This window comes from Chaetodon auriga, chromosome 1 (genome assembly GCF_051107435.1).
Source record: "Chaetodon auriga isolate fChaAug3 chromosome 1, fChaAug3.hap1, whole genome shotgun sequence".
Taxonomy (NCBI): Eukaryota; Metazoa; Chordata; class Actinopteri; order Chaetodontiformes; family Chaetodontidae; genus Chaetodon; species Chaetodon auriga.
The window spans coordinates 13,667,769-13,685,098 of record NC_135074.1 but is presented as its reverse complement, the minus strand read 5'-3'; the positions used below and the strand labels follow the sequence as shown (position 1 = coordinate 13,685,098).

The 17,330-nt window shown below is 42.6% G+C and overlaps 1 protein-coding gene across 2 annotated transcripts in view; it reads right to left on the bottom strand.

Annotated features, from left to right (window-relative positions):
• Positions 1–17,330, bottom strand: part of mdga1 (MAM domain containing glycosylphosphatidylinositol anchor 1) — a 167,399-nt gene that overhangs the window by 48,849 nt on the left and 101,220 nt on the right. For both annotated transcript variants that reach the window (XM_076722664.1, XM_076722579.1), the window contains exons 5-7: positions 14,934–15,130; positions 12,987–13,119; positions 1,005–1,274 (exon numbers count right to left, since the gene is read on the bottom strand). In XM_076722664.1, coding sequence (XP_076578779.1) covers positions 1,005–1,274; positions 12,987–13,119; positions 14,934–15,130 — 600 coding nt within the window. The remainder of the gene's footprint in view (positions 1–1,004; positions 1,275–12,986; positions 13,120–14,933; positions 15,131–17,330) is intronic.

Here is a 17,330-nt window from a genome sequence, read left to right as displayed (position 1 = left end):
GTGTGTGTGTGTGTGTGTGTGATGGGGGAGCCTGTGGCTGTGTGCATCCATGTGCATGCAAAGCCATGTCGCCTGCACTCACTGAACACGTGTGTGTGTGTGTGTGTGTGTGTGTGTGTGTGTGTGTGTGTGTGTGTGTGTGTGTGTGTGTGTGTGTGTGCGTGTGTGTGTCTCATTTGCAGTCTTACCACCTGTGCTGGTGTGACAATGCGTTCATGCCCATTAAGCTAACAGGAGAAACCCATCCAGCATACGTTCTCTACAGTGTTAACTAACAGAAAAGACTGTCGCTAATTGCTTCCACTCCAGTCTAACTAATTGGAGTGAATAAAGATGATTAAAGGGGCTAAAAATAGCCGGAGGGGAGGGAGAATGGAAGGCTTCTGTTTTAACGGCAGGGGAATTAGAAAAAGGGCGATACTTAACCCGCCTATTCTGACAAGATTCACATCAGCTCTCTGTAATGATGGATCAACTGCTCGCATGTTGCACACCACACAGACACACACAGCACATGCACACATGAATATATTTGCACACTAAAGCTAGCAAGGACTGGACAGATGGCACTTCTGAAATGAAAACTAGGGTATGTTCAATCAAATATTTTCAAGAATACTGAGGTATACTTCAGGTGTGTGTGTGTATATGTGTGTGTGTGTGTGTGTGTGTGTGTGTGTGTGTGTTTTCTTGTCAAAAATAATTTTAAAAAATCAGAGTGTGCTTTTTTAATCTGTTAAGAAAAAGAAAAATGTGCAATGGTTACAAAATTGATAAATGAATCAAAAGTTGGATAAATTGTCTTTAGTTTCAAAGCTGCTGAAGTAGGAACCTAAATTGTTGATGGATGAGCGCAGCATAAATTATGTAAAGTGTGAGCCAAGCATTTTGCATCCACCCAAAAAATAATGCACCGACACACACATACACACCATCAACCTGAAGATACAATCTCCCACCCTCTGTCCCTCTGTCATCCGGGGACGAACACACACTGCACTTACTCCTGACAACGAGATTCACGTTCTTGCGAGCAGGGTTTCCTACGTTGTTGACAGCCGAGCAGTTGTAGAAGCCTGCGTCGGCCGGCGTGACGGCCCGCAAAATCAGTGTTGGGCCTCGCACTTGGGCACTAAGGGGGAGGGGGCCTGGGTAACGCGACCACATCACTGTGGGGAAGGGGAAACCTGCGGTGACCTCACAGGTTAAGAGCACATCCTGCCCGGGATCCACCACCACTGTGTCGTTCACTGACAGCCGGATCATTGGGGGAGCTGGAGGGGGAGACACAGGGGAGGGAGAGACAAGAAAAGGATTAAATCACTTTCTCTGTTGTCACATTGAACAGAACAATGTTGTTTTTCTTTGCAACTGTTGTAAAAGATTGGTGGTTTACAGATTTTGACATGTACAGATGTCGTAGCTGATGTGAACTGTCTCTCTGCGTCTGTAATATGTCAATTCAAATGCAGGTTTCCCAGCGGGATTGCAGGATGGTTACAGGATTTTGCATGTAAATGATGACATTATTCAAAAGTGAGAATGGTTATGTGCTAGGTTTGTGTGTCTGTTAATACCTGTATGTGCGTGCATGTAATATGCTTGTAACATAATCTTATTAAGGAAACTGAATTTTTTGATGTTCTGCACCTCACATGCAAATCTTCATAAATCAGTGGTTTGACATCCAGGTCTTTACATACCACAGCTGCTGGTTTTGTAATGTAGATGTGTTTACTGCACTTCCTTGCATTAGTGGCCAGGGAAATCAGGAAAACTGTGGCATTCAAGGACCGGACATAGACTGGTATAAATACATCTCGAGTAGCAGTGAACTCCCAGATGCTCAGAACAACTTATGGATATTTCAAAGGAGGCAGTTGGAGCTGTCCATGGAGGACTGCTGCTTCTTTGTGTCCCAAGTCCCAAGACCCACAGGCAAGACCTGACCCCCAACCAAATCAGCATGCAGCAGCTGTTTATAAGCTTTTTTCTGACTGCAAATGTGATGTAGTGGAATGATAAGTGTAAATATGTGCCCGAGTGTATTTGTTTCTCACAGTGTGTGTGTGTGTGTGTGTGTGTGTGTGTGTGTGTGTGTGTGTGTGTGTGTGCGTGTGCCTGTGTCGATGAGCCGTTGTGATGTTTGAACTTCTAGCCTTCAGTTGACAGTAATCAGTAAAGCAAAGGCAATTTAAGTCCCTGCTCCCCTGCCGTCAGATCACTCATATCTTGTCCAAGTCATTTCCCTGTGCGTCATTTTCCAATGACTGACCTAACAGGAAAAGTACAGGATGACCCAAAATGCAACTGCAGAGGGGGAAAAGAAATCCTGTTGCCAGACAGAGATCGATTGGACCCCAGCACTTTCAAAATATGAAAAAAGGGAGAGCACACACACACACACACACACACACACACACACACACACACACACACACACACACTACCTGGTACAGCACTGAACAACTGACAAGGAGGGAGAGAATAAAAGACACAACTGAAGCGGAAAAGGGGAAAAGAGCCAAAAGAAAAAAAAAGGATATTAATCATCTAAGAGGAGGTTTGCAGAGAGGTAGCAAAGAAAAACACCCACAGTGATACCAGCACGTATAGACGCACACACTGCTAATTACATGTGCTCATACTGAAATGTGTAGATTGTTTTGACTCATAAGACAGCGTTCTCACACTGTCTGTAAACCAGGAAGTCCACTCATATACAGTGCAGTGCATATAAATACTCTATAAGAGCACCGTTACTCTAAAGAAAGCACACGGGCATCGTTGCAGTTTTAAGTTTTTAGTTTTACTTTGAACCATCACCAGGAGCAGGTGGAAATGTCAGGAACAGCCAGCTGACGGCTCAGTTGCATCATTCAGGCTGATGATGGTCTTTCATGTCTGTGCAAGTATGTTTTCATTTTCTTAATGAAATTCTGCTGTGTGGAGGCTTGTATGTACATATTACCTGTGCAGTGTGAATGAGTCTGTTTAATTCTACTTGCCATAAATGCAGTAGCGTCGGGTTGGTCACCCTCAGCAGGTAAATGTCCCTGGTGGCTGTGTGTGTAACAGTGGCAGCTGTGAGCGAGGTTCTCCTGCTCGGCGTTCAGCAGATGTGTCAAATGACATGCTAGCTCTGTGACTTACTGAATGGTAAGTGTAACGAGTGGGTATAAGGTATTTCATAGTACTAAATTGGTCATAAAATGTGAAATTGTGTGCTCAGCAAACAAGCTTGCTAGTTGTGCTAAAATAAACATTGATCATTCCTCCTCCTAACACAGACTCAATGAGCTGCTTCCCTTGCCAGTTTCATCAGTGTCTGACTCAGTTCACTTATGTAAAGTTAAACCAGCACCGGGCAAAAATATCTCAAGACATTTGTGCTGACAGTTTGATGATTAATGGTCCAAAAATCAATATTTTTATACCGAGAATGTATGTGTGTTATGTGAGAGGGGCTTCTTGCTGTTTTCAGAAAACAAGCGCTGATAAAACCTCTATATGTTAGGCCTTGTTGTGCTGCATTAGGCAGCAATCAGCAGTAAATAGTCTTAGGTCTAGCAATCCAGCAGCTAAAGCTCCAGGTGTCGGCATACTCCGGCCATATTTTCAGCCACAAATCAAGGATCTCTCTGTGCTCACTGCTGCACTGTCTCATATGGAGCTTTAAACAGGCTTATCCTACAGCCTAATGACGGTGAAAACCCTGTTTCATGTGATTACACTTTCTAGTTCGATGCAAGACCGAGCACTTTTCAAAGCTATCAGAATGCTCCCATCACGTGCAGTAGGTGGCAATCCTATCTGCAACATCTTGTAACAGGTTTTTTGCATATCTCGCCACAGGGTGTAAATGGGGTGACAGAAGGGTAATGCTGAGAGAAATGAGCTTGTGACCAAAATGTCACCTGTTTGAATCCCTCGAGTGACTAGAAAAATCTTTTTGTTGGAGTATTATGGAAAGGTTTCCCCCTCCCTCATCAGCTACAATAAAAACACCCTGGAGCGAAACAGTCAAGCCCCGGTGCTCTACTGGAGCTGCTTTACTGGTGACAAGTTACTAATCTGTGGTTGTGCTGTTGAGCTCTCTGGTGCAAATTTGAGTGTGTGTCTCTCTGAAAGTATTTTTGAAGTTATAGCAGCGAAAAAAGGAAAAAACAAAAACAAGGTCATTAGATTCAGTTTAAAATGTGCTCAGTCATCCTGCCACTTTGAATTATGAAAACACTGTATTCTCTATTAAGCTCCACGATAATTCTTGTTTTTATATAGCAGATGTGTGAGACCTCATGCATCAGGTGATATCTCCGTATTGTTTAGCATACAGATGCGTAATGACATATCACTGTGAAAATGTTTCCAGGACTATTTTTACTGAGGCTGACAAGGGCAAACACGCTGCAACAGCCCAAACCATTCCATTAGGAGGAACGTGTCGCAGCTTCAGTGCTCCTCCTGCAGGCCTGGAGAACTTCCATTGTGTTGATGTGCAGCGTTTTTCTGTTGCATTTGTTTTCAGAGTGTGGCCCTTGTCGGCCACCGTACATTTTGGAGATAAAAGCCAACAATAAATGTGTTGCACAGTTTTCTCCCAATTATCCTTTATATAATTCATCTGCTTCATATATGCTTCTTATTTGTAAAACATCTCATCTGGCATGAAAACTGACGAATACACCACACACACACACACACACACACACACACACAAAGTGGTAAACACCTGCTTTATTTGCCAATGTGAATTCATTCCAATTCAATGAATGAAGGAAGATGAAAGAGGCTTACATTCTCTAATAGGTTTAGATGCTTGTAGTAAATAAACAAATCCAACCTCAGAGTCAGATCCAGGCGAGCCGACGGCAACGTGAGTAAAGAATAATTTGCAGCACTATGTGCAGTCTGTCATCTGGGCCTGTAAGTCTACCATTAGCCCATAATGGTGGCTGGGAAAATAAAAAGGTGTTCACAATATTGTACACTTTTCAAGCCATCTCTGAGGTTGTTTTCACTCAAAAATGGTCACAAGAAGTATTCAGCTGAGATGAAGGCAAGCCTTATTACTCACTTTTAATAACTGATAAAATTACTTTTCTGAAGTCACGTACAGCATTAAAATGTATTCAAATTAGATATAAAACACTGGTTATTGAGAGAATGAAAATGTGCAGAGGGGTTAATAAGTATATTTCATAAAAATGATGATCCAGTGAATGTTAATTATAGAAACTTAGAATCGCAATTCCATTATCAATATTGAACCATTAAGCTGATGATACATGATGAATGAATGCATTTTTAACCACTGTGGTCCCCTTGAGCAAGGCATGCTGGATCTGTGAGTTGCTCAGATCACACTGGTTGTACTAGACAGCCTGCAGATGTAAATGTGTCTCAGTCCAGAGAGGGCTGAGCAATTTGTGCTCACTGAACCTTCCTCAGATTATTAAAAGATTAAAAAATCCTGTGATGTCATGCATTAGTTATGCATTATCTAAGCATGGGTGTGTGTCCTATTAGAAAGTAAACCATTTTATGTTGACATTTGTTTACCATGAAACATACAGCGCTGTTGAACAGTCTGAGAATGCATTCATGAGGTTTTAAATATTAATATTTGGGTATTTTGAAGGAGCGTACTCCAGCTGGGCTATTTTAAATGGGCTCTTGAGGACAAAAAGGAGGAGAATCCAGGCTTTTATCGACCTGAGAGAGTTAATCCTCAGTGAAAGACCGACCCCACAGAGTACAGGAAGCAATTCATTCCTCTAATAGACTTTATGCAGTACATCCTCTCATCTAATCTCTTTTTTAACAGATTGCAATTGCCGTAATGAAAGAGGTGCATGGAGGCTCAATGAAGTAGCTTACAGATGCATGTTGCTGCATATACAAGATTGCGCACAACACTGTGCACACACACACAGACAGGCCTGTGCTCTCTGGTTGGGCGACAAAAATGTGCACGCAAAAACGCACACTAATTGGATCTATCTTTAGCCTACCTCACTGGTGATGACTCTCAAGCTGACAAGAAATTTCACTGGTGTAACAACTGCAATCAGCACATAAATAGCACTGTCCACTTCCATTGTATCAAATCATAACGCTGGGAGAGTAAAGCCCTGGAGGCCTCAAGGGCTTTCTAAGTGTTAAAATGAACCTCAGCGGAAGCTGTTTTGCTTCCTTCTTTGTTAGTAAAATACAGTTACAGTTAAGTGTCAGTCAGCTGGGGATATATTGCAGCAAAACCCTGTATTTTATTATGATTGATTATAGTGTCATTTTAAGGTCCAATACTCAAAGAGAGTATGCGTGCTCCTCATGTGGTTTTCCTCTGAGTGCACTCGAGCCCTACATGAATTTAAAAGATGTGCGAGTCCGTTTAACTGGAGACTCTAAATTAGCTATAGGGGAATGTTAGTATAAACAAACAAATATTATTATTTTCTAACAAAATTAAACATCCAGGAACAGAAAAGGGCAAATTTACAGCAGAGGGAAAGTCTAGTAAGAAGAAAAAAACTACGAGAGAACGCTATATGTGAAGCGAGGGGGGGAGGAATGGAGGATTTGAGAATTATAGCTTCAATTTCCTGAGGATGCGTGGGTGACGGCAACGGTGGGATCAGCCAGAGCTCTTCCCAAAGTAATGGGATTTATGTGCAGCACAGAGGTTTACAACCAGGTAACAAATGCCTCCCTCTTCCACGCTCACACTTTCTCACTCCCCCTGTCCCTTCTCTCTCTGTCAGTTTGTCACCTCTGTATCTTCAATATCTGTGTCTTTACCTTCCCTTGTCTCCGTCTCTATACCCGGCTCTCATCCTCTCCGTATTTGTTGTTCGCTGCATCACTTTCTCTCTCACCTCTATGCTGCATTGCCTGCTTCAGATTTGCAGGGCTTAATTCACTTATGGGCTAAAAGCAGAGGGGTTATTGGGGAGAAATCAGCTGGAAATAAAAGCTTAAAGGTTTAAGCAGAGGTTTGTGCTGACAGGTGGTATCCGTATGTTTGTGTTTTGTACCCTGGAAGAGCGGGTGCCATCTGTACATCTGGGACGGCAGGTTGGCATCAGGGTTTGGAGACTGACTAGCAACCAAAACGTTGCTGTTGATCCCATCATGAGGAAATGTTCCAGGTGTGGTTTGGAAAATGGAGGACTGGTGGTTATAACCTCTATACACACACAGATTGATACCCTGAAGCAATGTGAGGAGATGAACCCCAGAGTATTTTATATCAGTGCACTGCAGGGGCCAACCAATACTCTGACCTTGAGGTCTTCTGTTTATTTAGGGATGATGTGTTCGCTGGAAACTGGACAGTTGAGGACAGCTATATAAATTTGAATTGCATCATGAAATAAAACCAAAACAATACTAAAAATAGCAGAAAAAAGTACGAGTTGGAAATGACATTTTGACATGTCACAATAAAAGCACGGGTGTAATCAATCATCAGCGATGTTATTAGCAACACTTGTGATTTCACGACTACGACAGGTGAAAACGTCTGACGTGAGAAAGGCTTGTGAAAACTGAGAGTGAATATGAAAAAAAGAAAATCATCCAGGAAAGAAATGCTTAACAGAGAGGGAAGAAAGTGTGAATGCACATGTGTTATGTGCGTATGTGTGTATTCTTTGCTCTTTTCAAAAAAAAAAAAAAAAAAAAAAAGATCAAAGGAGCCTTACAAGCAAATTGATTCTTGCCAGTGGTGTGGCCTTATATCCCCACACTGATCCCCTGACTGGACTGGATCTGACACTGGTGGAGAAATGTCAGAGAAGTTTAGGAACAGGACAGTGCCACAAGTCCTGTGGGAGGCCTTTAACGTCCACCCACAAAGCCCACACACGTAATCTTATGGTTGAATATCTGAAATTATACATTTGTACGGAAACAAATAAATGTCAGTTATGAACAAACAACAGCTTTCAATAAATGGCCGTGTTTGACTGTGACTGTGTTTCTTTCTTCTAGTCTTGACTCATTTTTTCTGATTCTCTGCCCCCCACATGACGGCTTTCACACATGGATTACAGCCTCACATAAAACCCACTGCACAGATGCAGTACACTGTCCCACCACAGAGGTTTTACAGCACTAAGGGTTATTGCAGATTGCCCATTGATCCTCAGTATTTCAGGTAGGAATTCATACGCAATAGGCTTTGCCACCTATTGATCTCATCATATATATTACACACTTGTACGACTGTCATATCATTGTGAGGGAATATTGTAGTAAGAGTTACAGTAATCAATAAAAGGCTGAATCAACTCTCCCGTCGTTCAGATTTACTGGCTGACTCAGTTCTCTCAAAGGTAGTAAATTGCTTTAAAATACGGTGTTTGTGTGTGTTTGTGTTCCTGTCTTTCTGTCTTCCAACATACCTGTCACCACCATTATTCAGGAATGGAAACATTCTTTGCAGCACTGTTTGTTTCTTTGTGATTTGTTCCATTTATGTCAGCAGAACAGGAGAAAAACATTTTTCAGCATTTCCACATTAGCACTTTGTTACATAATGAAGCCGTTTTCATCCAAGGCTAAAGTCTCTGATGTGTATTAACTGTGAATTGTTATCTAAACCTGGCAATTACTCACAATATGACAGTTATAAAAATTAAACTGTGCATTTCTCCTTTTCTCTTTTTATATGCAGAGCTGCTCTCTTTCGCTGCACTATTTCACTACAGTCATTATAGCTGCTGTACCCATTCACTGTGCAGACACCTGGCTGTTTTATGATTGTATTATAGTACCTAGACCTCTGCAGGAGCCCACTACTAGAAAACATTTTCGGCCAGATTAATAATTTACCTCATAGCACAAGATTTAGCTCCAAATGAACTTTATAAAAATAAGTGATTGCCCTCTTTTTTCTGCCTGTTATGTCGTAAAACTTGCAAGCATCACATTAGAAAAATAGCAGGCCACCATGTGTATTGGTTATGGTGGATGTGGTATTCAGTTATAGTGGAAGTCAGTCTTATGCAATCTATTGTTTTGCTCTATCCCTCAAAACATCCAGACCTTGTTCCATTACCCCCCCCACCCCTGTACACCACCACTTTAAATAACATGACAAGCTCCGGAGCATTGCCCCCGTGTTCTCTTTCAGAGAGGCAGGGGATGAGGATTTGGCCGCTGTCAGCAGTTACTGGAGGGGCTGAAGCCCCGTACTCAAATCCCAGGTTGGGATTATGATATAAAAATCAATCAATCCTCTTGTCCCAGTGCGATGAATCAGCGGGCGGTGGCGTGACCTAGTTGGATGAATCTAATCTAAGCAGTGACTGACGCCACAAGGACAAAAAAAACCTCAGTGGAGAACAACAAAATACGCTCATTAGATAAATATTATGAAGGATAGAAAACAAAGCAGCAACTCACTGCTTGTTTTCCTCATTTACAATCTCTCCATCTCTGTTTTATGTCCATCTGTCTATTTATCTCCCTCGCTCTGCCCTCTGTGTATCCAGTTCATTTTCTCTGGCCTCTGTCTCTTTTTTTTCCATGTTTCTCCGTCTGTCACTCTTGTTATTTCTGAGATCTGAGTCTAGATGTGATTTTCTGAGATAACATCATTATGTTTACACTTGTCTGAAAAGCAGTGTTATTTGCGATGTGGGTAAAATGTGTTCACGTACATCAGGTAACTTGCTGACTTTGAGTATATCATGGCATCGATAGCATTTACGGAGCACTGTTAGCACAACGAAGGTTTTCAAAGGGAGCAGTCGACTATCATAAATCTTTTGAATCAGATTAATTGTAACAGCTGTGAAATGATGGAAGTTGTGAGACCTACTCATAGGAGAGCAGACAGAACAGAAACGATGAGGTAGCTGTTAAGAGCATCTGAAGTTTAGTGTATTGACACCAGGGCGTCAGTTTGGTGGCACAATGCGAGTTTTAGGACAAAAGGAGTATAGCTTGGGGAAACATGTCAAAGCAGGTGGTAACTTGGGGTAAATTTTTAGAAATGTGTGTAAGCTATACAGAAAAACACTGTAAAACTCTCTCTCTGACACACACACACACACACACACACACACACACACACACACACACACACTAAGCAGCGTGTTTTCCATCACTCTGTGAGGCTGTGAGGTCCAGACAGATTGGCTGTTCTGGCAAGTGTCTGAGCCCGTATGCCAACACCAGGCAGACTTATTGTTATTATGGCTCTCTCTCTCTCTCTCTCTCTCTCTCTCTCTCTCTCTCTCTCTCTCTGTGTGTGTGTGTGTGTGTGTGTGTGTTTGTGTGCGTGTGAGAGAGTGGACTGTGTGTTGACTGAGCCATGGGGATACAATCGATCTCAACCACGGGAGTCCAAGAGCAGAGGACAGAAAGACGGAGGGAATGTGAGTGAACAACACCCATCACGTACAGCCTGAGCACCAACACCTATTTGTTTTCCTTTTGTTATGGAACAACACAATTTGTGACTGTTTTACACGAGATGTTTTGTAAAATTTAAGATAAGTTACAGTTAATACATGAGTCAAAAATGAGCTCACTTGCATGTTCAGAAATATTGGTTAGTCAGCCTTCCACAGATAATTTTGTCTCCAATTAACAGCGTGTGTGTGAGCTGCAGTGGATTCACCCGACGCTGCCTCATTAGCCTCACTTTTTCGGACCATTTCAGCATTTTATTTTCTGTCTGATTCCACTCTCAAGCTGTTTTCTCATATAAGATCCAAAGTTGCCCTTTTTCATATGTAGCACACAGGGAGAGTGAAACGGTCAGATGCGTTCTCACCTACTGGAAATACTTTGGTTGAGGCAGGGATGGCGCCTTGGTAGAGCCTGCAGATGGCAGAACATGATGCAAAAAGTATGCTGAGAAAAAACAAGGCTACTGCTGTACCTTGAATTTATGTGATCATTTTGGAGTCAAGTTGTTGAATTTCATCGTCCCTTCAGTTAGCAGACATTTTCACTGGCATCTTTGTGTGAACGGCTCTTCTTCCTCACAGAAGGATGTTCGTATTCTTCCAGTTTTGTGTGAGTCGCATGATAGAAACCTCTTCAACATGGCCACTCGCTCACTGTGCATTCTCTGGACAATGACCCATTCTGTTCACACATGGGCTCAGTCGGACATGACACAGACTTTGTACCGGCAGGGTAAAGTCTGGTTAATGTTCGGCCCGACTGATTAGGACATTTACATTCTCACATACAGCTCCTCCAGGTCATGTGTAGATAAGTTCAGGCCTGCAGTGCATGTGTGAAAGGGACTTCAGTCTTTCATTTCCTCATCTTTCTATATCTGTCTGCGACCACTTCTTCCTCGTGGTCAGTCTTTCACAGAGATGCCAAACTCTTTCCTCTCCTCTTAACTTTATCACAAGGTTTGTTCTTTGAGGGTTCCTTTTTTCCCCACCTTCAGCTCACTTTAGAAGACTCCTGAGGGGATTTTATGTCTTATCTGAAAGAGGCCTTATTGCCCAATTGATAACCTCTCCTTTAGTTCAAAGTCTGTAAATAAAAAGGAAAAGTCTTGAACATGAGTGGTCATCGTAAAAATGGAGTGTGTGACTGAGATGTCAGAAAAAAAAATACTGATTTTTCATTTCTGTTTTATATACTGAAACCTATATTTGCACAATAATCTAAATTAACATTTTGAAACTTCAGAATGAACTTACTGAAGAACAGTGTGATGTTACAGTAATATGGACCCTCCTCTTTTATGTGTTTGATTTGAATCCTTGCATGTCTTTTTCTGCATCGCATTCAGAATCACTGTCATCCCATGTGAACTGAACAACACTGAATATTTTTAGTTTAAATAGCTTCAGACATGCTTATTACTGCCGTCATGTCCACATGGTGAACGTGAAGCTTCCACCAGCGTTATGTGCAGGACTGTGTTTCCACCTTTGTGGAGCCAACAGGCTGCAGGCTGTAGCTTCATATTTAACCGAGATACATGAGAGGATCAAGCCTCTCACCTAACTCTGAGCAAGAAAGTGTAATTCCCAAAATGTCAAACTATTGCTTCAAGGGAATATTAATCTTTCATTTTCACCACCAGCCTGGAGATTTAAAGAAGCTGTGTTTTGGCCAAAAGGCTGCTTTTCTTACCTAAGCCTCCTTTAGTATAAGTAATCATTACTAACTTCAGTGCACATCTATTCAGGCCTAGTGACCGTGAGAAAGACTGGATTAAGACCAGAGGCCCTGAACGGTCCTCTTATCTTCCAATGGCTCTCAAGCTTTTAGAAAACAAGCTTTTTTCATTAAATTTAACAACAGGGATGTTCCAAATTAATACACTCACACCACTGAAAAGAATGAAATCTAACTGATAATGGGTTTGAAAAAAAAAACCCTTTTGAGCATGTTACCGTGGAGCGAGATTCACCAACATGCAAACAGACTGTGTGGGGTTAAGAAAATTTAGCAAGAATAGAAGGAGAGAAAATATCAGGGTTGTCAACAGCAACAGTGTTGTCCTCAGTAAAAGAGTTGCCGGGTAGATGGTAGATGGCGTGCAGATGGACAGAGGGCTGCAGAGTGAATTGGAGATAACAGAGAGTGTGACAACTGAATTACAGCTGACGGCCCTGACATGAGATCTCAGCAATAGAAAAACAAGACAGATCGCGCACTGGGAGGCAGACGAGGAGATACAGAGGCTGAGAGTAAATTTGAGTGGAAAGTCAAAGGGCGGGGGATAGAATCCATAGAGAGAAATGACAGGAAGACATAAGGAGACAGAGAGAGAGAGACAGCTTAAAGGACGTGAGAAAACAAGAGACACGAGACAACAAGCATGCAGAGACGAGTCGGATGAGAAAGGAGAATGAAAGAAACACGAAGAGAGTGCAAAAGTCAAAGCTTTGTGGAGGAAAAACCTTGTCTTGGTGAAGGCATGGACTGTATACGTCTGTGCCCACACACATTTCAAGCATTTGTTTGTCCACGGTGGGGAAAAAAAGCAAACTCACTTGTGGCGTTTGTGAGTCTGAAGGTGACCGACTTATCTTCGATGTTGCACACATTGCGGACGGACACCTGGCATGTGTAATCGGCGAAGTCCTTGGGTCGAAGGTTTTTCAGCTTCAGCACCTTGGTCTCACCCTAGATGGGACAAAACACACACACACAGGACAACATCATGCAGAAATGCTACGTTCTTAAGTACTTTTATCTGGTTTTTATGAAAGTCTCTAAACATTAATCTAAACATAAATGTAATACGACCACATTTCCATTGCATAACACATCTCATCAGTGGGAAATCTCAAAGCTTTTTATTCCAGCCTTCTCTAAACTGGGTTGTAATCTTGTGTAAAAGTCACTTCAATTTTTGATGAGCCGCAGTGTGATAAACAGGGTCAAAAACACACACAGAGACACATGCATGCACACACACATACTGTGTTTGTACGTCTGACATGCCCTGATTATCAACCGAAGTGTCTCAGATCTACATATGAAGTAATATGAATGATGAATTTCAAACAGCTTTCACATGAGACCATTATGGAAATGAAACTGATCTGATTGTCGGTGCAAAAACAAAAGCTAAATCCCTCCATTCTCTCTCGGACTTTTCATAAAACAATGTCTCTTAGCTTTCTGTGTGCCTCTCGTGTGGACATACACACTCTCTGGGGCACACGCAGACAGTCACACATCTCTTTTCAACATCACGGGTGATTTTTTCAGATCAGGACTGCGTGCCTGATACTGTATAGCTGTCTCTCTGCTACAGTCAGTGATGGACTGTGTGTCTGAGGCAGCCGTGGGAAGAGCTCCGCTGGCTGGCTAATTGAACTCAAGGGGTTCTGCTTTGTGGCTGACTGATGCTTTGATAAGTGGAGAAAAAGGGAGCAGTTGTGCTAACACAACAATCGCGCACTCGGACTGGGACATCAGGGAGACTGCTTATTTTTCTTTTTTGTTAACTTCTTGGCCATTGCTGTTTAATTGCTCAAGTGAGTGACCACCTGAATGGACGGTCAGGGTAGTTTCCCTTCTTCTGTCAAATCACAGTGTTAGGCCTCATATTATGAGTTAAAATGTGGAATCTGTGTCAAGCTTTATTCTGCACTGTACAATTACTGAGGAGAAAATTGAAAGTGAGTATTTGTTTTTTCAGTAAAATACATTTTAGTGTATTAGCACATGGTCTTTTATAACAGTATCAAAAAAGGCCACTTGACAATTGAATCAGCCTCATCCCCCATAGTCTGCCTTCTGTTGGCACATATGCAGTTTACAGTGACAATGGGTGGCAGTTTACAATTTAGTAGCAAGATGATTATTGCAGATTTAGAAGATTGTGCTACAGACTGCATTTTACGTTAGAGCAGATGAACACACTGTTTGATCCATTCCTTACACTTTTTATAATTTTATCAATCAGTGCCCAGGAGGTGCCCTCAGCCACCAGTCCACACTCTGTAACACGGTCAGAGCTGGACTTGAGGCAGCCACCTTCTGGTTAACAGAAAATGACGTGACCCTTCAAAGGCTTTAAATGACGAGTGTCGCTCTTAATAGAGCCTGATGCACTCTGCCTCAGCATGCAGAGAAATCCACAGCCTGACAGGCCTGCCGTGTGACGTTAAGGTTAAAGCCGTCGGAGGATCGCTCTTCAGAAGAGGGGTTTAGTGAACATGGATTCAGCTCCTGTGACCCTGGAGCACCATAGTGCTTTAAGGGTGTTCATGAAAACGCTGAATGTCAGACAGAAACAGTTGGGGAAAAAAAACAGATAAAAGCAAGAGATTTAGACTGAAGACAAGAGGTAAACTTGAGCAGATGAGGAAACAATTCAGCAGGGAGGATTTTATGAGGCACTTCTTCAAGAGAGAGAGCAGAAAGCGCACCTGGGAGCGACTGCACACCTGGCACCGTGTCTGTGCTGTGTATGTGTTCGTGTGTACCTGAGTGTAAAGCGGCTCGTAGATGTCCACTCCATTGTCCTTGCTCTGTTCGATGAGCATGTTCCCACGTTTCCAGATGAATCGTGCGGGAGGGTTGGAGTTGACGGTGCAGCGCAGGAACACCGTCTTCTCCTGGTAGTAACTGCCGCGCACATCGCTGATGGTCTGGTGCACCGTCAGCACTGGTGTGTCAAGGTCTGCAGAACACAGCAAAGGAACAATAAACAACAACAACAACAACAACAACGAGGCTCAGATATTGCTGCAAGGAGGAGAATATTGGTTATTATACCCCAGAAGATTGTTCATTAAGGCCTTATTGTGTCACACAAGGTGCAGTTTTATAACAGCACAACTTCTTCAGAGTGAGTGTAGTTAAAATATCCTTCAGTCTGTGTGATGTTGTCGCCTTTTCTGTGCAAAACACTGGCAAAATGATGTGTGGCAGGGATGGGATTTGGTAACTGGGACACAATTGTAAATAAGGACAAACAAGTGCTGTTTGTTGGCTGAATCGTCCGCCCAAACTGACCAAAACTATCCAAACAGTTGCCTATTGATCTTAGCTTCTAACGAGCACAAATGTCCAAACAATCTCTTATGTTTTGCCATTTCTCTCTCTAGCTGTGACTCTCTCACACACCAGATTTATATATTTTTTCTGTCATTTTTATCTCTTTCCCCCCACTTGCCTCGTTTCCCTGCACATTTCCTGCATGGGGGTGTCATCTTCCTTTTCCTCCAGTGGATGGGATTTCAGCTGCTGTCACGAGCATGGAGGCTGCTCCCCCCTGCTTTCTGCCATCTCTCCAAAACTCACTGCCACTTTCACTCCTCATCACCATCCCTCCCTCTCTATCCCCTCCTCCTCACTCCTTGCCTCTATCTCTTTCAGGGCAGAGTCGTGTGTGTGTGTGTGTAATCCTGATTCTTTGCAGCCTAATTGGACTGTTGCGGACTTCAAACATCATGGAAACAATTTCTGCCAACACCAGGGCAGCCTTTTCCTCCCCTTTCCTGCCTTTCCATTTTACGTCTCGCCTTCTCGCCTCGCCTCCTCTTTTCTATTCTCTGTCACTGTCCCTCACTTCATTTCTCTTTTATTTAACCTGCTGTGTGCTATCAAGGCGGCATGGTGCAAGCTATAGAAAAGAGGTGAGATGGGAGTGTGGCTACCGTGTTCCCTGACAGCATCAGCTGTGAGTGTAGCGCGGCACTGATGGATGAGGGAGGGAGGTGTTTGTATTTTATGTATCTTTGGTTGAGATGTTTGAGAGTGCTGTTGAAAAGGTCACAACTCTCACACCAGGGTTGTGTCACATGCAGGCACATACACATATATGCACACTGGACCCACAAGTGTGTGCAGCCTCGGCATAGGATGAGAGCACTTTTGTGGCGTGAAGGTTAGAGCTGTAGGAAAAGGCTGGCACTGAAACACACAGAGGCAGCTTGAACTCCAGTTCAGTCCATTTTTGGGACTTAAAAAAAACCCAAACAGGGTCACAGGGTTATGGAAAGGTTTACCAGTTTTTAGGATGTGATAATTATGATGCTGATATTATCTTACACGCTTAGGTACAGTACGCAGTAACCTTGGCTGAATGTCATGGAAAAGAAGGGTGAGTTAGAATGGGTATGACACTGTGAACGCTGAGTTTTCTTAAGGGCTTTAACATCACATCTCTATGTCTTCCATGCTTTTGAGCACTCTGAATGTCTGTGTTGTGGCTCCTAAACTATGCAATATGTAATGCGGTAGCAAAACGATCCGACCTTGCAATGACCTGCATGCTTGTTTTGTCCATGTCCACTGTTAAAGGAGCATCTCTATTCAGCGCTCCTGTAAGTTTTTTAAGAAAATAATGGTTTTGGTTTTTGAGCTTTTACTGTAAAATGCATTTGTGTATTTTTGTAGGAAATTTATTCAAAAATTGTTCAGACATTAATTGCATTAATTGCTTACTTCGCCATCTCTAAAATCTTGTAAAACAGAAGAAAATGCATGGAAGAGTCACGAAACAGTGCAGCACTTTAACTGTACTATGTCTAACCTAACTAAGCTGCTTACTCTCTGTATTTTTGTGTTGTGTGTGTTTTATTTGAGATTTCTCAGTGCTTTAGTTCTATGCTCTGTGAGGTGCTCACCTGATTCCACCTGTTTCTTTTATCTCCCCATGGATGCCCTTATTTTCAAAACGGCAACCCACAGATCGGAACAAAAAGCCCAGCAGGAAACTAGACAGTGAGGTACCACCAGTCTCTCTAAAAGCCTCTGCCAGCAACAGGCCATCAAACCTGGGCAGCTATCAAAGATATCCACCTCTTGGTTCGGCCGTGTGTGCATGTGTGCGTGAAAGAGATCTGGCAAAAGAGCAAGCACCTTTGTATACTTCA